We start from the raw sequence: 22,735 nt of genomic DNA on the forward strand, positions 1-22,735 counted from the left end.
CTACTACTGACTGGCAATAAGAGTCTTAACCCATTGAAGATTCTTACCAGCCCCTGAACTGAAGCGAACAGTAATAACCATAAGGTAAGACTAGCTACATTCATATTAAATAGTTTCCTCTAAGGTATTACTGAAAACAAAGTGGGATAGTATGATATTATGAAAGGGTTAATTTGTCAACGAGACACAGCTATTTCCTCTGGTTCTTTGACTCCTAACTACCCAGAATCCTTCCTTGTCTCGAGCAAAACAATGGTCTAGATAGATGACTCAGTGGCTGTCTTAGTCAGGGTTTCTATTCCTACACAAACATCATGACCAAGAAGTAAGTTGGGCAGGAAAGGGTTTATTCAGCTTACACATTCACATTGCTGCTCATCCCCAAAGGAAGTCAGGACTAGAACTCACACGGGGCTGGAAGCAGGAGCTGATGCAGAGGCCATGGAGAGATGTTACTCACTGTCTTGCTTTCTTATAGAACCCAAGACCACCTGCCCAGGGATGGTACCACCCACAAGGGGCCCTTCCTCCTTGTTCACTAATTGAGAAAATGTCTTACAGCTGGGTCTCATGGAAGCATTTCCTCAGGGGAGGCTCCTGTCTCTGTGATAACTCCAGTTTGTGTCAACTTGACACACAAAACCAATCAGTACAGTGGCTAAGAAGGGTGTAACTTTAATTTTTTTAAAACCCATTTTTAATGATGATCCTTAAATGTTTTAATCTCCCCTTTTAGCCCACCACCCACCAGAGTTAGTGGAAAAGAAAGGATATGGGTGACATGGACCTGTTTAGAAATGGTTCTTTGGAGCAACGCCCATCTGTGTTGTCTGGAAATGAGCGGGTCAGTTCACAGGTCAGCAGAGGCAGCTCAATCCTTGCAAACATTTTACGGATATCTCAACAGTTCTGTTTGGTAGAGTTGGAATGGCAAACATGAATCAGCAGCGTGGCACAACCTAGTAGTAGAAGGGACCGTGACCAACGGGAACACCAGGAAAAGTTCTCTGCTGTGTCTCTCAGCAAAATGAAAATCAGCAAAGACGCACGACCAACAAATACTGTACAGCTAACTCTATAAGCAAGCTAAGTTCAGTCTCCGTTGTTTATACAACCTCCAAACATGTCCTCCACCAGTCTTCCCTCACCACAAGTCTTACATTAGCACATGCGCCTGTCTCGACTGACATCGCTCTGCCAATCCTCCCGATTCGAGGAAGCGGCCACCAACCGCAGCACACCGCCTGAAGGTTTTTGGTGCGGTTTCTCTCCACAGAGTCCTGGCAAACTCAGCTCAACTACGCAGTGGAAGACAGACCGATGCATGTGTGTTGTTAGCAAAGAGCTCTTTAGCATGTGTTCTTTCACGTGCTTGCTTTAGCAGAACATTCTTTTACTTGTGTCTGCTTCAGCTAAACCTTCCTACACGAGTCTGTCTTAGCCTTTCAGGACAGACTTTCCAAAGAGCCCTTAAGTTTCCACTTCAGAATGCTTATTGTTCTTGAGAAGGACCTGTACTTCATCAGTGCTCTTAACTGCTCAGCCACCTCTACAGCTCCACCCCTTTTCTTAATATAGGATCTAACTATTTTACTCTGGTCAGCCTAGAACTCATTGTATAGAGAAGGCTAGCCTGGAACTCACAGCGGTCTGCTTGCCTTTGCCTTCAGAGTGCTGGGATTAGAGTTATATGCTGTCATATCTAGAAGGAGGAAGCATTTCAATTCATCGGTTAATATATTGCTAAATCTCAGAGAGAAAAATGACTTGTTGACTTATGTGCATGTATGTTGTTTGTATGAGTACGTGGATGTATGTTTTCACACAGGTGGAGGTCAAAGGTTCATGTTGGATGTCTTCCTTCCATCGATGTCTGTTTCTTAGAACTTGCTCTGTAGACCAGGCTGCCTTCACACTCACAGATACTCACCTCCCTCTGCCTCCTGCATGCTGGGATTAAAGGTGTGTGGCACCATAGCCCTGCTTGCTGACCATCTGACTTTTTGAAATGAAACTGGAGCTCTCCAATTTGACTAGACAAATCGTCCTGTCTCCATGCCTTCCTGCACTGTTCTGTTGAAGTGAAGAGACTTTATGACCAAAGCAACTTATTTTTTAAAGATTTATTTATTTATTTTTATGTGGGTACACTGTAGCTGTCTTCAGACACACCAGAAGAGGGCATCTGACCCCATTACAGATGGTTGTGAGCCACCATGTGGTTGCTGGGAATTGAACTCAGGACCTCTGGAAGAGCAGTCAGTGCTCTTAACCACTGAGCCACTGAAAAATGAAACCCTGTGCTATCTTGAAAGGTTGGAATAATCCTTAATGCTTTATTAATCAAATTAGCCTGTGGGCCACTTGGGAAGTGTCAGCAACACTTCTGCACTTAATGTCTAAAATGCTTTCCCTGTTCCCTTTGAACAAAATACACTATTTATTCAACAAATACCAAGTGTTGTTATTAAAATCTCATCATTAAATATTGGCCATGCCCATCCGGAAAGAGCATACCAAACCAACACGGTTCCACATGGTGAGATTTAATGGGGGAACGAGACAAGGGGAAGTGGGAAGAGAAAGAAGAGAAGAGAGGGCAGGGGGAATCTGCCTTTTATTTGGAATATGATGTAAAGATTCCCAGGTAGAGGTGTGAATTGAGCCAAAAGGTCTTCTGGGAATGTATGACCATTGCCATGGCAACAGTGACCAAAGGGTGTCACTGCTAAAGGCAATTCTTGATACCAACGTACCTCCCTTTTTCTTATCATAAAAAGAAGGAAGAAAAGGGAGGGGGAATCTGATGGTGAAAGGAGGATAGGGGTGCCATGTCTCTTGGGCTACTTCCTGCTATCTTGGGGCTTTGTCAATGTCGGGGGGGGGGGTGGAGCTGACTTTCACCATCCCACTCCTCTGTGGACAGCGACTGGTAATCCTGTAACAGGAACTCATTAATAGTTTGATTAGGAATTTTCTGCATCTGTCATTGAAGGAATGTAGAGACAAGATGAATGAGGCAGGGAGCGAATAGTATACCAGGAAGATGACAGGAAAGGTGTTATGAAAGGGAGTGTGCACTTCCATATAGAGTTTTCGAAAGTTCAGGAACTGGAGGCCTCATATTCCTTGAAATTCTGCATGTCAGATTGAAGCTCCTGGATTTCATTTCTCACTATCCTGGATTGGTTGGCATAGAAAGGGCATTCTTCATGGAGAAACAGGCAAAGACCACCTTAAAGAATCAATCCTGTTTCTGGATGGTAAGCATGGTTTCAGACATTTCTTGAAAACCATTGTCAAGCTCATAAGTGAACTTATTACAGTGGGTCATGGACCAAGAGCCAACCAACTCAACAGGGAGTTTGTAATCAATGTTAGACATCGAGGCCCTGGATAGTAAAACATTCCACCAGTGACCTAACCAGGATGGAGTCATCTTTTCCTACTGGTCCCTTAGGTCTGTGGCCTTTGCAAGGCAATACTCCTAGCAGTTGATGTCCTTACTCCATTTCTACTCACGGGGGTGAGATGGGGGGCGCGGGCGCCATCTGGAACATGGAAGAATGGACAGTATTTCTTCAAAGGTATAAACAGTAAAAGCAGGGACATCCCTGGTATGAAGGACGCCAAGTAGGACCGTGTCTGTCCTTAAGGTTGAAACTCTGTGTCTGATTTTTCAAGCATAGACAGTAAAGTGAAAACTTTGCACCATCCAGAGTGCTGGCTCAATCTTCTCTACAGGTTTTGAAATGATCTGTCCAAAAGTGATCAACTTCAACTGTACAGATTGGTCAGATTCTTTGATTCTGTCGTAATCTAGGAATCATTCAGAGTCAGCATTAGTCAACTCAAAATTCGTTTCCTAGGCACCTACTAGGTGTCAAACTCTAGGAATGCAAGTCAAAAAAAAAAACGAGAGTCCCAGGGTTGATGAGGTGGCTTGGCTGTGTAAGTGCCAGCAGCCAGACCTGATATCCTGGCTTGCTTCCTGGGACCCACATGGTGGAAGGAGTTGACACATTCTACACGCACACACAGAAACGAAAGGTGGAAGGAAAGAAGGGTAAAGAGAGTCTCAGGTAGCTAGCCCTGGCTGGCCTAGAATTAAGTCATGATGACCTTGAACTCCTGGTCTTCCCGTGCAAATCCACCACCCAAAAGTATTGACACAGTGGGGTGTGACTTTTTGTCCTAACAGACCAGCATATTCCGAAGTAAGACTCCCTGCTTTGAGAAATCACTACTGTTCCTCCCCCCTCCGTCCCCCCCAACCCCCCAAGCATTCAAACATTTCGAAAGGTCTCTTGCCTCAGCAGGCCCGGAAGCAATGATGGTCTTATGGTATTTCCTGTTATCCTAGGGATAGAATGTGAAAGGGGACACCAGGCTTCTTGAGCGGTGTCATCTAACCCATCCTTGGCAAACTGACAGCCCATCCTGTGGCCTGGGACTCCCTGCAAAGGTGGAACACTGCCCTACTGAGGGTCCTAGTACCACAGTAAAGGTGCTCATTCCCAGTCAATGCAGCACACCGCGACTATTTCGAGAGAGAGGGGGCTGCTAGTGCACCTCGACCGCTTGGGTGAGGGGTTGGAGGAGCCACGTCCACGTTTTTCCTCCGCCAGGTGGCAAAAACAACAGGGACTACGTGGTCGCACCTGCGCGCCTCAGTGGCTGTCCCACCATCGCGCAAGGCCTAGGGCCCACGCCTTTAGAGGGCGGGGTCGCAACCTGGCCTTTTTGACCGACAGCTGCCTGTGCTCGGGGCAGGCCCCCTCGCGGCACGGCCACGCCCCCACTTCCGGCCGGACAGCAGTCATGTGCTTTGAGACCCCGCCTCACAGACGCGGCTTTCCCCAGACCTATCTCTCTCTGAGCGGGCAGTGCCTTCCCTTCGCTTCCCTTCCGCCGGAAGTGGGGCGACTTTCCCTTTCCGGCTACGGGTCCCGGAGCGGAGTGGGAGGCCGGACCGGGGAAGCCGAGCGACGGCGGTGGCGGTGGGGTTGGCCATGGCGGAGCTGGTGCAGGGGCAGAGCGCTCCGGTGGGCTTGAAGGCTGAGGACTTCGTGGATGCCCTGCACCGGGTCCGGCAGGTACGGGCGCGGGAGGCCCGGGCCGGGGGCGGGAGGCCGCCCCGCCGACGCCTCGGGTGGGCGCCTAGGGCCGCGACTTGCGGGAGGCCCGGGCGGTTCCCTAAGGCGCCCCGGGGCCGGAGGAAGCCTTAGCCGAGCGCTCCGAGCGCCTGCGCTCCCGGCTGCACCCACAGGCCTACTATCCGGGGTTCAAATCTCGGCAGCTCCTGGTGGGCCCTCGGGTGTAGACTCCAGGCATCCATCTCACGCCCTGGACGTGGCTTCTGCAGCCTTGGGAAACCGCGCCTTCCACTAGCTGCATTTCAAGCGTATTGGAAGAAATTCGAGAATATTTTATATTTGAGATCTTCTCTTTTGCAGAGAGAAGGGGAGGTCTTGAGTGGGTGGTCCTCGAGAGTTCCTTCTGATAATTAGTCTTACTCCACGGGGAAGAGTGTGGGATGGATTCGTTCCGACCATGAAACTACCATCTGGCAATATTGTGCATTTTGTCAGTGAAACTGGCTTTTTAAAGGACTTAAGCTTCCCTTGGAGAATGAATATGGGACCTCTCTGGCTCCTGGCATGGTGCCTAGAACAGAATTGTCCTTGTATTTTGCCTGAAACTTAGTGACAAGTTACCCTGAAGCTCAAACTTTCCCTCTATCCAGTGATGTTTATCTTCTCTGACTTTGTCAACTCGCTGACGGTTTGGTTCCTATCAGAATGCCTGCCACAGGACACATTCTTGGGAGATTTTCACCTGGGCACGTGAACAAGGGGCCTTTTCATCACTTTACAGTAGTCCTTCGAGGGAACCCTACCTGTCTCCCATGTACTTTTTGCATGTTAACACTGATGGCTCTATAGACATTGTTTTGGAGCCTAACAGTCCCCAAGTGTTGGACTCACGCAAACTCTCTGACGGGTTATGACTGCCTAGTTCCAAGCAGTGCAATCGTGAGTATCCATTCGTGTTATACTTCAGTTACTCGATAGTTGTCATGGGTGACCATGCCTTCAGCTCCCCATCCACCATTCTGCTCTTGTGCACTTGTTTTCTCTGCTGGATAGGATCCTGGTTTTTCACCTGTTGGTAAGAAATACTGGATTTCCCTCTATGTTAGAGTGTCAAAGCCATCTTGTTGGCTTTCTGTGACCACTAACAGTTGCAGTCGTGGGTTTAGAAAACTCAGGTCCTCTGTCTGTACAAGTCCTGTGGTTGAGTGCAAAGTAAATCTGTTTTTGTTTTTTCAAGAAGGTCTTTCTGTATAGTCCCTGGCTGTTCTGGGACTCTCTCTGTAGACCAGGCCGGCCTCAATCTCGGATGTCTGTCTCCATCCACCTCCTGTGTATTGGGATTGAAGGCATTCTTTGCACCACCCACCCAGCTTATGAAAATCATTTATTGGTTTTTTCCAAGCAGAGTTAGTATAACCCTAGCTGTCCTGGAACTAGCTCTGTAGATCAGACTAGCCTTGAACTCATAGGAATCCACCTGCCTTGTCATCCTAGTGGTAAAATGAAATTTTAAGGATTGCCAAGACTCTATGCAACTTTTAACTTGCTTGGGGAGGTGGTAGGGGTGAGGGTAGGAGGTGCCTTCTGTTAAATCTGCCTTAACTTGGAGCGCTGAAGAGGGAATATTTCATTGATCATTGACTTTCTTTTTTTTCTTTTTTCTTTTTTCTTTTCTTCGGAGCTGGGGACCGAACTCAGGGCCTTGTGCTTGCTAGGCAAGCACTCTACCACTGAGCCAAATCCCCAACCCCTTCATTGACTTTCTTATTTATGAAGTGCACCACGGCCTGAACTGGTAATGAACCCATTAGAGATAGGTGTGTTGCTTCTTAGTGGCAACAGCTAGACGTCTGTTCTGCCTTTGAGAAATGACTTTAAGGGGATTAAAAGAAGCTTGGCATAGTGGTGCACACCTTTAAATCCCAGCACTCAGAGGCAGAGCAGGTAAATCTTGGTGAGATGCAGGCCAGCGAGGTCTGCAGAGCAGGTTCTAGGACTGCCAGAGCTATACAATAAGACCTTGTCTCAAAAAAGTCAAACAAAAGTTTGCTGTTAATTTTAGAGTTATTTAGGAAGATTTCGTCGGTTAAGACTGGAAAATTAGAAATCTGAACTGTAGAGCTCTACTCTCCCGGAGGACCCGGGGTTGGATTTCCAGCACCCCCACATGATGGCTAACAATTTGGTTCCAGTTCCAGGGGATCTGACACCCTCTTCTGGCCTCTGCAGGTTCTGCACACAAGTTCTACATAGGCTACATGCATGCCGGCGAAATACCTACACACAGATCTTTTTTAAAAAAGTCTGCATATGGGGGCCGGAGAGATGGCTAAGTGGTTAAGAGCACTGCGTGCTTTTCCAGAGGTCCTGAGTTCAAATCTGAGCAACCACATGGTGGTTCATGACTGTCTATAAAGGGATTTGATGCTGTCTTCTGACATGCACACAGAACACTCATACGTCAGTTTGTTTGTTTGTTTGTTTGTTTTTTAAAGATTAAAAATCTGCCCCCGGTAAACCAGTAAACGGAAATAAGATTTTTGTTTGTTCTAGGGATTGAACCCAAGGCCTTGTACATGCTAAGCAAGCCCTTCAACACACAATAAAACAAACTCGAGGTCTCATTTAGTTGCCCAGGCTGGCCTTCAACTCAGGCTTCTGCCTCAGCCACTCACATGGCTATGATCACAGGTCTGACCTCGTAGGCCTGACTTACTGTATTTCATCTTAATAAGCATAAGGCTTTCCCCCTAATCTAATCTCATAATTATCAGCAACAGTAAGGCCTTCAGTTCTTCAGAGTAATGAGTTGTCTTCTGTTCAATTTACATGGCAAGTTCTTTTTTGTTCTTTTTTTTTTTTCTTTTTTTTCCGGAGCTGGGGACCGAACCCAGGGCCTTGCGCTTCCTAGGCAAGCGCTCTACCACTGAGCTAAATCCCCAACCCAGCAAGTTCTAATAGTATGAGTGGACCCTCCTGGAATTCAGTCTGTTAAGCCTGATTGCATAGCTCTATTGTAACTGGGCTTTTCTTTCTTGAAGCATCTTTATATAGATGTCTTCAGGCTTATAACAACAGTTATCTATGTTAGCTATTAATGTACTTGAGTGAGGAGTTTTTAAATACAAAGGGAATCTCTGAAGAGCCATATAAAACTTAAAAATGTTTCCAGAGTGGGGGCCCAGTGGATTATTGTGTGTTAGAAGTAAGAAATTCACATCTGTTCTGAAGGACAGTGGAAGTAGGGTCTGATTTGGGACGACTGATAAAGTCTAAGATGGCTCATTCTTCAGGCTGCTTAGCAAATTCAAGCACTCCTTTAACTAGAGAAGACTGGATGGTGTCAACTCATCTTATTCCAGAAGCACTCTGCATCTGTGTCCTGAGTGGGTTATAAGAGGGACCAGTGGACACAAGGCTGTTATACGTTGAAAAGTTTCTAAGGATGATTAAAAATGTCCCCTGGCCTGGAAGTGCTTGCCTGGTGTACATAATTTATAGTATTGAGTTCGGCCCCAGTGCCACATAAACCAAGCACATCTCTGTATGTAATCCCAGCATTTAAGAGATGGAGGCAGGATGATCGGGAAGTTCAAGGTTGTATAGTGAGCTTGAGGCCAGTCTGGGTTGCATGAGAACCTGTCCAAAAAGTAAAGTGTTCCCAGAAAGTGTTACCATTGGTCATCTGGTAAAGACAGGAACTTGTTAATGGGTTGTGTTCTTTCACAGTGTTACAACTGCCAGCAGCTTCCTACTAGCTTTCCTGAGAATAGGTAATTTTGCTAAAGTCAATGCTTATTACGACTGTAAGCTCCTATTTGTCTCGGAGGTGGTTTTGTTGAGGCAGAATTTGCTGTGTAGTTCGGCTGACCTCAAACTCATGCTCCTCATGCCTTAGTTTCCTAAGAACTGGGATTCTAGGCATGCAGTAGCACACTTGGCTAAGGTGTTTTGTCTTAGGCCCTGTCAAGGCCCTGTACGTCAGCCAGCTCCTTACTATGTCCTCATACAGAATGCAGCATAAATGCACTCTGCATGGAGTTGGGCATCTTACCTTGGACCCAGATAAAAGGGACCAAGCTATTACAGAGTTGAGAGAGAGGGGGCTAGCAAGATAGCTTAATGAATTAAGGGATTTGCCACCACACCTGCGGACTTGAGTTCAATTTTCAGGACTCACATGGCAGAAAGAAAGGTCCAACTTCTATAAATCCTATGCTCTTCACATGGGCACCAAGGCGGATGTCCAATCACATGAAATAAGTGTAAATTTAAGTCAATAGAAGGATAACCATTTAGAAAGTTTGTAGACCTGGAAATCTGATCATCACTGGCACCTTTATGGGAGAAATACTGATTAGCGTGTGGCCTCAGTTCAGCCTCCTTGTGGCACTGCCTCTTTCTACTTTTGAGCAGTACATGTGGGGTAAATGACTTATTCCCTGGGCTAATGTGGGGCTTGAGTGAAATGACATGGGCATAGGCTGCAAATACCCTTTGGAAGAACAGAGTGTGCCAGCTGGTAGTAAAAGTTCCATTCACTGGTCGCTGGACGCACCTTGACAGCTCATGCCTTTGCTCATTTGATGTGTGGGTTTGACTCATGGCGCACTTGAGCTGCCGAATGTGGAGCGGAGTGAAACTGTCTGAAATCACCTCTCGTGTCTGTATACTGCTTCAGTTTCCTGACACTGGGGGAAGCCATTGGCTATGGAGGAATCCACGAACCACTGAGGCTTTGCTCATATGGGGCAGTGCTGAGTCCTTACAGGCAGTGCACCTGCGAGGGTTTTGGATGGTGGCTGCCATGTGCTACTAGTACAGTGGGTTTACCCTGTGGTCACTACCCCATGGAGACTGCATAACATATCCTGTGTATCAGATATTATAATTCATAAAATAACAATTACAGTGATAAAGTAGCAACAAAATAGTTTTATGGTTAGGGGTCACCACGACATGAGGGTCACAATACCTGGAAGGTTGAGAACTGATGTACTAGAAGTTCTGAACTTACTTGATATTGAAAAGTAGATAGTAAATGAACTGCATTCCATAGTAGTCAGACTTTTTTTTTTCTCATTTACAGTGGAATTTAAACAAAAAACAAGGTTTGGCTACCATAGTGTTTTGAAATTTATCATTATCTTATGGTTTGATAGACCACTTGTGTTAACAAAGTTTGCTGTCTTTTGAATTCCCACCTATGTAGTATAAATACCTTGACCACAGCTCTCCCACTAGAGCCCATGACTGTAGCAGACTCCATTCTTTTTTTGTCCACCCCGTGTAGTGCTTAGAAGCTGGGGTGGTTTGCATGTGATGGATTCGGGTCTCTAGCTTTCTCAGGAAAGCTCTGACTGCCTGTGCTGTGTCTGGCACAGCAGTCACTGTCTTCCACTGCAGTTCTCAACCATAGCTGTTGCCTGCCCGTTGTGGCTGCCTTCATCCCTTCTGTCTCGCTGCTGTTGTATACTGCCCGTTGAGGTTCCCTTGCCAAATTGGGAGCCCATCAGGAGGCCAAGTCCTGCAGGAAGCTGGTGGCCCTTGACTAGACTAGTGTTGTGTTGGAACTGCACACGGTTAGTCGGTCTTTGGAGGAAAATAACTTGTGGACAGGTGTGTTAGGACTGCATCTAATAGCCGTGTCCAGCAACGCTCTGAGGTACAGTGTTTACGTTCTTTATAGAAACAAGTCAGTTCTATGGATAAACCTAGAAAGTGTTGCTCTAGGTGATCTCAGCTGTGCTTTGACATCCATGAACACACAGAGCACCATCCAACTGCCACTAGAAAAAAATGGCCGTGTTAGTTGTATGCTTTCTAACATGGTCTCTAACATTACTTTTTTGAGATAAGATCTCTGTAGTTCTGTCTTGAACTCTGTGTACACCAGGCTGGCCTTGAACTCAGAGCTGGGGTTAAAGGCATGACCACCATGTCCTGCTGCCTGCTTTTCCATGCACCTATTTTATCTCTTGTTTCACCTGTGAATTATTCCAGCTGAAAAAAGAATTTTTGTTTTTTTTTTAGGGGAGGATCTCATAGAGCCCAGGCCAATTAAAAGTCACTAAAGGCACCCCTCAAACTACCAGTATTGCATCCACCTCACAAATCTTTGAACTAAGGTATACACTACCACAGCCATCTTTATTTGGATTTTTTTTTTTTTTTTTGGTTCTTTTTTTAGGAGCTGGGGACCGAACCCAGGGCCTTGCGCTTCCTAGGCAAGCGCTCTACCACTGAGCTAAATCCCTAACCTTTATTTGGAATTTTATAAGAGATTGGGAAGAGCAGCCAGTCTGCTTCTGTAGGCACAAGCTACAGACAGGACTTGCCACTATTTGTTGAGTTGCTGTGTCCAAGGCCTCTTTCCAGGGGCCGGGTCAGTGGGAAGATAAGTCAGACACATTTGTGGCTACTTTCCTTTTCTTGTGGAGTTAGATGCAGGGCAAGGGCTAGAGTTCTCTAATAATTGGGAATAAGCCAAAAGAGATAGAGTAACATTTCTCAAAGCGGGTGGGGGTGGTGGTTGGGAGATAACCCAATTGGTCACAATGTTGCCACACAAGCTTGAGGACTTGAGTTCACATCTCCAAGTACAGTGTTCCTGCCTAATCCCAGTGCTGGGGAGGAAGCTGGGAGGAGCTCACTGCCCAACCAACCTACTTGAATTGATGAAGTCCAGGTTCAGTGAAAGACCCTGCTTTAAAAAAAAAAAAAAAAAAAAAAACAATGGATGGAGAGTTATTGAGGAAGACATCCAGTGCCAGCTTTTGGATGTCTCTGGATTAGGGAAGGTGTGCTTTAAATGTGGCAGAACACAGACTCTTGAGACCCCTTAAGAGTTGAACTTCTCCCTAGAAATGTTTCAATTTGAGGAAGTTTAGGGTTCCTGTGAAGGCAAATTATAGAGCATCCAGTTAACAGGTACTTCAGGAACCGAAGTGACTGGGGCAGGCCTGCTCCTTCAGAGTGCCCATACTTAAAAGATGGTAGTTGAACCACCCTGCTGATTTTGTTCCTCTGTGAGTTTGTGACGTACTTGGCCAACACAGATAGGAATGTTTCATTTTATCTGTGTGGATTCAATGAGTGATTAGGAAAAGCTGTGGAACTGCCATCTCTACTGGCAGAATCCCTTCTTCTGCTTAATACCAGTATATAGAGCAGAGATTCAGCCAGGGGCAGCTTCTATTGACAGAGCCCATATTGTCTTGGGTGCCAGGCAAGGTTCTTAGCCATGTCAATCCATTTGATGGCCATAGAGTCCCCAGTGGGTGGTAGTGACGTGATAGGACTGATCCATCATATAGAAGTGGCTCTTCCCACTAAGCACTGGGGAGGCTTGGGCAAAGCCTTTTTGTTGTTGTTTTCCTCGTGGATGGTGCCTCACCTGGCAAGCCTGTCTCCGCTTTCCCACTGTTGGATTACAAACACGTGCCACCATGTCTGGCTTACTTAACTATTATAACCCTCAGTTTTTCATCTATGAAATGGAAATTCTTGAGGTTAATGGTTTTCTTTAAAAAAAGAAAAAGAAAAAACTGATAGTTGGGAGGGAACCCTCCAGTTCCTGTTGGGGCTCCTCAGCATAGAAGCATTATATTCTTTGGGTGGTCTGTGGATTGAACTTCATCTAGACTTGGTGAATGCTGTGTGCAGGTTCCACTTCAGACCCACACTCCCAGTCCAGTGTTGTTTTAGGGTCCAGGTGTTACTTTTTTGTTTTGTTTTGTTTTGTTTTGTTTTGTTTTTGTTACTGTTGCACTATCATCACAGGGATCTCTGGGTGCAGGGACTCCAAATCTGATCTGCTACTTTCTCTGAGGTATACTTGGCCATAGAATGCAGCTCTAGAACATGGCCCTGTGGTTTGTGCAATCCTGGCACTGGGTCTGTGGCCCTGGCCGCAGTTTCCTACGGGTATAGGGAGAAGAGACTGTGCCAGACCAGCCTCATACTCCCCCAAGCATGGGTACTAAGGCTGCTGAAGACCGCAGGGCATAAGGAAGTTACAGTGATTGGGCAGCTGCCTAGCCTTTAGCTATTTTGACTGTAAGGATGAGCTAGTGGACTCCAGCTTCCCATTTGAGGTTGCAAGGTGAGCTCGTTGAATGTTGAGCCTGTTATTTCCACCTTGAGTGTGTACTGGAAATAGCTAGTGTCATATCCCAGTGACAGTAACTCCTGGACTGGGGATTTAGCTCAGTGGTAGAGCGCTTACCTAGGAAGCGCAAGGCCCTGGGTTCGGTCCCCAGCTCCGGAAAAAAAAAAAGAGAGAGAGACAGTAACTCCTTTATGACTTATACAGAATCTATAGAGACTCAGGACACTGTTTGGTTTTATTTTGGGGATTAGGGTTTCACTCTGCATTGCTGAAATTCCTTTCCAGGGAAGCAATGTCCACCCCTTTTCCTAGGTCCCAGAGACAAATTGTATCATTCCACCGCAGAACCATAGTTTATTGAACTTTAGCACAGAATACATAGGTGAGGGGTCCCTTCCCCTAAACAGGTCACACCTAAAAAACAACTACCCAGCAGCAGTGAGGGTTGTCTTCCTTCCCCCATAGGTGAAATTCCTGTCTCCCTGTATACTCTAGTTTGTCCTCAAGGCCTATACAGTTATTTCGGGTTACATAGAATAGGGAGGTGGTAGAAAAGTGGTTGGATAGAAAGGTGATAGTTTCATGACCTTCTCTGGCTCTCCATGATGGGGGAAAATGGTCAAGGAAAACCCAGTTGAGATAATCATTTTAGAGGAAGGCACATTTGAACTACCCAATATGGCAGTTGTTTGGCTCAAGGACAGAACATGGTAACCTAGGCTGGCCTCCCAATTTGAAGTCCTCCTGTGTCAGTATTCCAGGTACTGAAACCATATCCAATCTAAAATATGTGTTGTTTGTTTGAGGCAGTGTCTTGCTGCATTCCAGGATGGCATGAAACCCAGGCTGGCCTGGAACTTGTGAAAATCATCCTCCCTCAGCTTCTGGAGTGCTAGCAGTGTTGTAGGCATTAGCTGCTATATATGGTTCCAATTTAAAAGGTGTTGTTGTTTGTTTTTTCCCATGGGTGTGGTATGCACCCATGCCCTGGAGCTTGCTCTGTAGACCTGGCTGGGCTTGAACTCGAGATCTCTCTGCCTCTGCCTCCTGAGTGCTGGGATTAATCACCTGGCAACAACCTACTCCTGTTTGCATATATAGGTGCGCTGTGCAAATATGCTTTGAGGTCAGAGGTTGACGTCTGTGTCTTTCCTCAATTGCTTCCCATCTAATTTACTAAGACAAAGTCTCACTGAACCCAAGCTTGCTGGTTAGTATAGCCAGCTTGCCCCTGGAGACTCTTAAGTGATGGGATTGCAGGTGGTCTGGTGTGCTCAGACTTCTGTGGCAAGTGCTTTCCCTACTGGGCCTGCCTTTGAAATAACAAAAGGGAAGAGCGTCACTCTTCCAAGTGGGAGACTTGCTGAGCACATGAAGGAACTAAGAACGGTGCATGTGTGATCTTGAAAGTGTGGATCCTGCATCTCCAAGAACCACCTCGTGTACCTTTTGAAGGAAACCTCAAGGAAAAGAACCTTGCTGCCTTACAGTCATGCACACTGGTCTCTGAGAGTGTGGTGTCATTCACTTTACATTCTGTGTATGTACAGCCGTGAATGTGTGTGCATTCAGAAGCTGAATGGGGGAGCTATTGGGTGTTCTGCTCTGTTGCTGTGTACTTCATCCCTCCCTGAACCCTCAGCTAGTAAACCCCAGTGATCCTCCTTCCCCAGGGCATCAGAGTTGCAGGCATTTGTGGCTATTCCCAGCTTTCATGTCTGTGCTGGGTATTCGAAGCCAGGTTCTCCAGGCTTGCCAAGCTGAGCACTTGTACCCACTGAACCATCTTCAAGCACACAGCCAGGATTCTTGGCTGATTCCTAGGACTGTGCTCCTTTTCCCCATGTTTCTGTTAATTTGGCAGTGGAGGCTAAATGTCCTAAGATGCTGCTTTATTACTTGTCCATCGCTGCTTAAAATATAGCCAATGACCCTCCAAAAGAGAATGATGTCTTCTATAGTAGAAAATCACCCAAAGCTCCCCTTTAAGTCAGGGCCACAGGTAATGACTAGAGGGCTGGGTTTTGTTGAGTATCTGCTTACATAATCTGACTTGAGGGCTGCCTGTACTTCACTTTCCTAGAGCAGTTCTGTTCTTATAGACAGTCCTAGGGTAAGAGGCATACCCCAATGCTGCCCAGAGGTTGCCTAGTGGTTAGGATTCTTGCTGTAGAGTCGTGGGGCAGGGGCTAGGTACTGTTTCTGCTACTTCTGAGATGGGTGGCTTTAGACGGATCACTCAGCTTTTCTGAGCCTGTATGGAAATAACGCCAGTCAGGTAGAGCAGAGGCTCTCAACTTGTGACTCAAAAGATCCTTTCACAGGGGCCACCTGTGACCATTGAAGAACACAGATACTTATACCATGATTTATAACAATAGCAAAATTGCAGTTAGGAAGTAGCAATGAAATAATTTTATAGTTGGGGTCACCATAACACCATAACAACAACTGTATTAAAGGGTTGCGGCATTAAGCTTGAGGATTACTGCCCTAGAGAATGGTTAGAAGAAATAAATAAGAAAATATTCAGTGTTTCTTGTTTTATTATATATCAAAGCCATTTCCTAGAACAAAGGTTGCATTGGGGGGGTGTTGATTTTGTTGTTGATTTTTGAGACGGTTTCTCTGGCCCTGGGCATCCTGGAACTTACTCTGTAGACAGGGTAAATGTCAAACTCAACAGAGATCTACCTGCTTCTGCCTCCGTTGCTTATCTAATCTCAGGCCTTGGTTAACTAAGTAGTGCCTGCTGGCTACAGATCCCAACTCATGGGGTGGGCCAGATAGATAGCTGTTTACTCCTACGCTTTTGTACATCTTGGCAGGCAGGTCACCATTTCAGGCCGAACGTTTCGCACCTTTCTCCTTAGGCAGTATATAGAGGACCTTCCAGTGTTTGGAATGCAGGTCTGTAGGGGTGAAGGCTCTGGGTAGGTACCAGTTTGACTGTGACTGCTCTACTACATTCAGTGAATTGTATAGGTGTTGTATTCCTTCAGTAGTAGGGTTGTATCATCAGTTTGTGGAGAGTGGTCAGTAGCCTCCACAATAGCATGAGTTGTTTGGGGGTTGCCATGGGGTCCCTTGTATCAAAATGTGATTAGATGTAGCCTATTCCTAGTATTTGAGTGCTGGAATTAAAGGCATGGGCTGCCACTGTAGGCCCACAGTCGCATTTGAATGATATTTGTTTTATGCTGTAATATTGTCCCCATAGTCAGTAACAGTCTCAATAATGTTTAAAAGTCCTAAGTTCATAATCTCATCTAAAATTCATATAATCTCTTAATTGTAATCCCCTATTTAAAAAAACAAAACAGATCATATACTCCAACATATAACAGCACAGGGTATACATTACCATGACTAAATACCAACTGGGCAAACTCTAAACTCTGTCTTCATGACTGGTATCAAAGTGTTCTTCAGCTCTCCAGCTCCTTTCAGCTTTGTTGACTGCAACACATTTCTTTCTCTTGGGTTGGTTCCTCTAATTAACAGGTATCCCATGACTCTGGCACCTTAAACCTCTCGGGGTCTCCAAGGCAATCCAAGCTTCACCTTCACAGCTTCACATAATGGCCTCTTTGGACCTCCATGCAAGAGAACCCTGCCACAGGCCTGGCCTTGGTGACTTACTCAGTTATGGAGAAGATTCTGTAACCCTTTCCATCATTTTTGACTCTAAAGCCAGAGCCATAGTGGCTGAAGCTGACAAGTTGTGCTTGCTGGCGCTGGAACATGGCCCCCTTGTTACATCTTCAGCAGCTTTCTGGTTTTGGTGGTTGCCTTCACTATCTAAGCTTGGCTCTTAAAGAAATTGCTCTGTAGACCAGGCCCTTGAACTCAGACATCCGTATGCCATCTTCTAAGTGGTAGGATTAAAATCGAGTAAGGCCATACCTGCATCTAAGCTTTTCTTTCATTCCTCTTCACACGATGGAAGTTAGCTGGGTGGGATCGTGCCTTGATGTCACCACTCCCCTTGAACACTGGATTTAGCTCTATTCCACTTCCTGGTGCCCCTTTAAACCATACTTTTTTGTACTTTTTTCCTCACTCAACTTGCTTTATTTCATCAAAATGTTCTTCATAAGTGTGAATTACATGACAAGAGTCTATACTAGAGTGTTTTGAGATATTCTTTGCCAATTCTATTAAATTAAATCTCTTTACCTTAGTCTTAGGCAGACTCCTGAAACCTCTTGAGCCAGGCCCCTATAGTTCAAATCACTTGTCTTCCGTGTTCCTGCTAGGATGGCCTATTAAACCCCACCTAAAGCATTCCATTGCTTTCTGAACCAAAGTCCCTAAATCTACATTCCTCTAAACAAAAGCATGGTCAGGCCTTTACAGCAATACCCCACTCTTAGACCAAATTGTGTCTTAGGGTTTTACTGCTGTGAAGAGACAGCACAACCACGGCAACTCTTATAAAGGGGTCTGGCCTATAGTTTCAGAGGTGTAGTCCATTATCATCATAATGGGAAGTGTGGCAGTGTGCAAGTAGACATGGTGCTAGAGAAAGAGTTGAGAGTTCTACATCTTGATCAGCAGGCAGCAGAAGGGGACTGTGTCATTCTGGACATAGCTATGAGTCAAAATGTGACTTTGAGCATATATGATCACAAAGCCCACCTCTACAGTGACACACTTCCTTCAAAAATAGTGCCATTCCTGCTGGCCAAGCATTCAAACATGTGAGTCTTTGGGGGTCGGGTCATACCTATTCAAACCACCACAAACATAATAAAACACACCCTATAATAAAAATGTATGCTGTAAGTGGCAGTTTTTTAAGGTTTACTTATTTTATGTATTTGAATACATTGTAGCTGTCTTCAGACACACCAGAAGAGGGCGTCAGATCCCATTACAGATGGTTGTGAGCCACCATGTGATTGCTGGGAATTGAACTCAGGACCTCTGGAAGAGCAGTCAGTGCTCTTAACTGCTGAGCCATCTCTCTCCAGCCCATTAGGGCATGTTATAACGTTGAATTCTTATCATTTTTGTGTAACCAGGATTTAAGTGCATGTATGCGTGTATGGTCCAGGTTGGCCTTGAATTTGGAATCCTGCTTTGATCCATGGTTTTGTCGTAAAGCTCTATTTCCCTACCTACTTATTTATTTATTTTTGAGACAGGGTTTCTCTTTGTAATACTGGGTGTCCTAGATCCTCCTGCTTCTGCCTCCTGAATACTGGGATTAAAGGCATGTATCACTACATAAAGATTTAATTTTAATTATGGGTATGCATGTGTGTCTGCATTTGTGTACATACATACAAGTACCCTCAGAGGCTGGAAATGCTAGAGCCCTGGGTGTTTGTCAGCCTCCCAGCATCCGTGCGTGCTGGGAGCCAGACTCCAGTCCTCTCTCTAAGAGCAATAGGATTTTTTTTTTTTTTTTTTTTGTTCTTTTTTTCGGAGCTGGGGACTGAACCCAGGGCCTTGTGCTTCCTAGGTAAGCGCTCTACCACTGAGCTAAATCCCCAACCCCGATCAATAGGATCTTAACTGCTGTCCACCTTTCCAACCTGTTTTTGTTTGCTTGCTTGTTTTGAGACAAGTCATGGTGATCCTCCTACTTCAGTCTCCTGTGCTGGGATTATAAACGTGAACCTCCATGCATGGCTGCAGTCTGTCTAACTGTTATCCTATACTACATAAACTATATACGTATATTGTCTCAGTCACTGTTCTATTGCTGTGAAGAGACAATGTGACTAAGGCAATTCATAACAGAAAGCATTTAATTGCTTACAGTTTCAGTTTAGCCCATTACGGTGAGAGCATGGCAGCATGGTGCTAGAGAAGCAGTTGAGAGCAACATTTTGATGCATAGACAAATAGATAGATTTTGGACCTAGCATGGGCTTTCGAAAACTCAAAGCCAGCTGGGCAGTGGTGGGCAAATCCTTTAATTCCAGAGGCCTATAGATCTCTTGAGTTCAAAGCCAGACTTGTCTATAAAGACAAGTTCCAGGACAGCCAGGGCTACATAGAAACCCTGTCTCAAAAAAAAAAAAAAAAAAAAAAAGCCAAAGGAAACAAAAACAAAAAAGGAAACTCAAAGCCCACTCCCAGTGACACATTTCCTCCAACAATGCCATACCTTCTCAAGGCCACACCCCCTAATCCTTTCAAAGAGTGCCGTTCCCTGGGGACCAAGGATTTAACTGTATGAGCTTCTGGGCACCATTCTCGTTCAGACCACCACATAGATCCTATGCTATTCCATCTCAGGGGCAATTTCCCAAATTAAAGACAACCTAAACAATCGTAAATTTAGAATAAATAGAAAAGCCCATTATAGTTTAAATGGATATTTGCTGATTCAATGAATCAACAGGAAACTAGCCTAACACTCGTAACTTACCAGATGTTGGAAAGTGACGCCCCAGCCACTTTTAAGTCCAGCAGATAAGGAAAGAGGCTTGGCGGAGTAGTGCACACCTTCAGTCCCAGCACTGGGAGGCTGGTGCAGACATTGCTTCATGCAAACAGAAGTCGAAAGCAGAAGGCATCTTCAGAGGTAATGGCAGTGACCTGCCAAAAGTGCAGACGTACATAGTCTGTCATCTTCAGGGCACTCACCTTTGGACCTCTTCATCTCTTTTTGGGGGTTATTTTAAAACTAATGTTTTAAAATACTTGGTTTCATTATTTTTATTTATGTATCTGTATGAATGTTGTGTATCCATCAAAACTAGAAGAGGGGCTCGAGTTTCCTAGAGTTGGAGTTACGGGCCATTCATCGTAAGCTACACAACTGAACTCTGCAAGAGTTTGAGCATACACAGTAGGATCTTGTCTAAAATAAAGATGTGGCATGTGTATGTATAAAATGACTAAAACTGACTCTCTTGGGGGTTGATGATGTGGTCTAGCAGGTGAAAGCAGTATGAGTTTGAACAGTGGGCCTCACATAGTAGCTAACCAACCACAGAAGGTTGACTTCCATGTATCCCCCCTCTCCCTTGAATTAAAATGTTAAAAGACGACCTTTGGGCAGAATTTGAAAAGAGGCAAGACCAAAGAAGATTCAACAGGTAAAGTGTTTGCCCTACCAGAGAAAGTGGCTTATGCTGATGTAAGTGTTAGAAGTGGGGTACTGGCCCCTTAAAGAAGATGCTGTCTGGGGGTTGGGGATTTAGCTCAGTGGTAGAGCGCTTGCCTTGCAAGCACAAAGCCCTGGGTTCGGTCCTCAGCTCCGGGGGGGGGAAAAAAAAAAAAGAAAGAAAGAAAAAAAGAAGATGCTTTCTTTTCTCCCGGGACACAACCTACCAAGTATTTAAATTTGATTCTCTCTGTAGATTGCTGCTAAAATCGATTCAATTCCTCACTTGAATAATTCCACACCCCTGGTGGACCCCTCCGTGTACGGATACGGAGTACAGAAACGGCCCTTGGACGATGGAGGTAAGTTGCTGTAAACGACTCTCCTTTTTGATGGCAGTGAACCTGCCGGTTATTTTGAATCTGTGTCAGCCATTTCTGAGCAGTTCTCCAACATCTCATTCTTAAAGGAATGGTGAAGGGGGATGCAGTTAGGGTGATTTCTCTTGGCAATTGGCTGGCATTTGAGTTCCTATTTGCCTTGATAATAGAAGAATTTTTTCAGCTGAGCTCCACGATAAAGACTTGGCCTCAGTGTCCACTTGGCAGTAATTTGACCCATTTGAGAATTGTGTTTGATTTAGTTCTCAGTCCCTCTGGCACTTGCATAGGAATTGAAGTTACTACTTCTGTGAAATACCGAGGAAGCTGTGGTTGACTTGACCTATAAGAAAGGGAGGAGTGGTGGTCTCTCCAGTCTGCTAGTCTTAACTATCCCCATTTGTGTCTGGCTTGGGTTTATTTTTTTAATTTTCTAAAAATCAGCATGTGCTATTTGTATGCACTGCTGGACTCCATGATGGCATTTTTAGGTTTGCATGTTACATACCTTGGCCATATTCCCTTCAATTTCCTTTCCCATCTCTGATCCATCATCTTCCCTAATGGTCCCCATCTACTTTTATGTCTGACAGGCGCTTTCTAGAAGCATCTGTTTTAATTTAGTCATTAGTTTGTTGGTTTATATTTCCAGCTCCATCTCTAAAGGAATTTGGGGATGCTGAAAGTACCTGTCCCCAGAGCTCCAGCCCTGTGTCAGCCAGACACAGGTGCTTATGCAGAGTTGATACTTGCTTTGTCCTTTCTGCTGAGGAAAACACCCTGAGCGTTGGAGAAGTTCAGTAACATACTGATTTGCATACAGCGGGTTAGACAATGTCTTCTCTGCTTGCTTTTTTATTGATCTTTGTACATAGCCAGTTATGTGTAGATGCTTCTGTGGTAGTGATGTATTGTTAAGTGGAATCACACTTAAGCCCACCAAGGTTTAGAACATTCTGTTGTGTAATCTCCTTTTCAAAAGAGTGCATGATTTTGGTTTGGTTTTGTTTTTAAAATACACACACACACACACACACACACACACACACACACACACACACACACGGGTGTTTTCTCTTCATGTACATATGCACACCAGAAGAGGGCACTGGATATTATAGATGACTATAGTTTTAGATCGTTATGAGCCACCATGTACATGCTAGGAGTTGCACCCCAGAGCTCTACAAAAGCAGCCAGTGCTCTTAACCACTGAGCCATCTTCCCAGCCCAAGTGCATGTTTTTTGTTTTGAGACAAGGTTTTTCTATATAACCCTGGCTAGCCTGGAACTCACTACGTAGAGTAGTCTGGCCTCAAACTTAGAGATTCACCTGCCTCAGGCTCCCCAGTGCTGGGATTAAAGGCCTGAGCCATCACACCTGGCTTGAGATTTTATTGATGCTGATTTTATGTATTTATTTTAAAGAATAATTGGATTTCTGAATATAAGCGATGACAGTCTTTGGAGAGTAAAATTTCTCATCTGTTTACAAAACAGTTCATAAGCCGTGGAGATGGTTCAGCACCTGTTTGACCTGAGGTCAATCCATAGAGAACTCCACAATGCATTTGTGTACGCATGTACAGATACATACAAAATAAATTTTAAAAAAACAACAAAAAACTTTGTGATCTCACACAAAAGTCCACCTCAAGGTCATCCAAACTTGAGTAGCCATTAAATTGCTGCTGCTAAGTGCACCTTATGGTCTCCTGTTTTGGTGAGTGATTTTTTTTTAGACCTGGGATGGGTAAGTGTGTTAAGGGCAGTTCTGCCCAAGTGAAGAGGACTCAGAAACCTCTTTCCCGTCCCAGGGCTTTGCACTTTGTTCCTGTGGGATGTCGATATAAAATAAGATGGAATTGTCTGGCTCTAAGCACAGAGCTGCTTAATGGATGGCGTCCCTCTAGTCCAGTGTTCCCAGAAACCATAATCATGACAGCTTACCAGTTCTGTCTAGCAGTTCAGCCTCTGAAATTAAGGTGTGGAAAGAGGGCAATGGTGACTTTTGCATAGGGGATACCTAAATAATCGCTAGTGAAATCTTCTGGCACTTTTAAGATGTTTTTCTCTTGTATGA

The 22,735-nt window shown here is 45.1% G+C and overlaps 1 protein-coding gene across 26 annotated transcripts in view; it reads left to right on the top strand.

Moving 5' to 3' along the window:
- The first annotated feature begins 4,932 nt into the window (after window positions 1-4,932).
- Fubp3 (far upstream element binding protein 3) overlaps window positions 4,933-22,735 on the top strand; it is a 49,024-nt gene continuing 31,221 nt past the window's right edge. For 14 of the 26 annotated variants that reach the window (XR_015683143.1, XR_015683144.1, XR_015683139.1 and 11 more), the window contains exons 1-2: window positions 4,943-5,096; window positions 20,529-20,634. Coding sequence is in view for 12 of the 26 variants with exons in the window: in XM_087652976.1 (XP_087509102.1) it covers window positions 5,013-5,096; window positions 20,529-20,634 (190 nt within the window). In the remaining 14 variants the exon portion in view is untranslated. 26 annotated transcript variants of the gene reach the window in all.

Source organism: Rattus norvegicus, chromosome 3, assembly GCF_021556685.1.
Source record: "Rattus norvegicus strain SHRSP/BbbUtx chromosome 3, alternate assembly SHRSP_T2T, whole genome shotgun sequence".
Classification (NCBI taxonomy): Eukaryota; Metazoa; Chordata; class Mammalia; order Rodentia; family Muridae; genus Rattus; species Rattus norvegicus.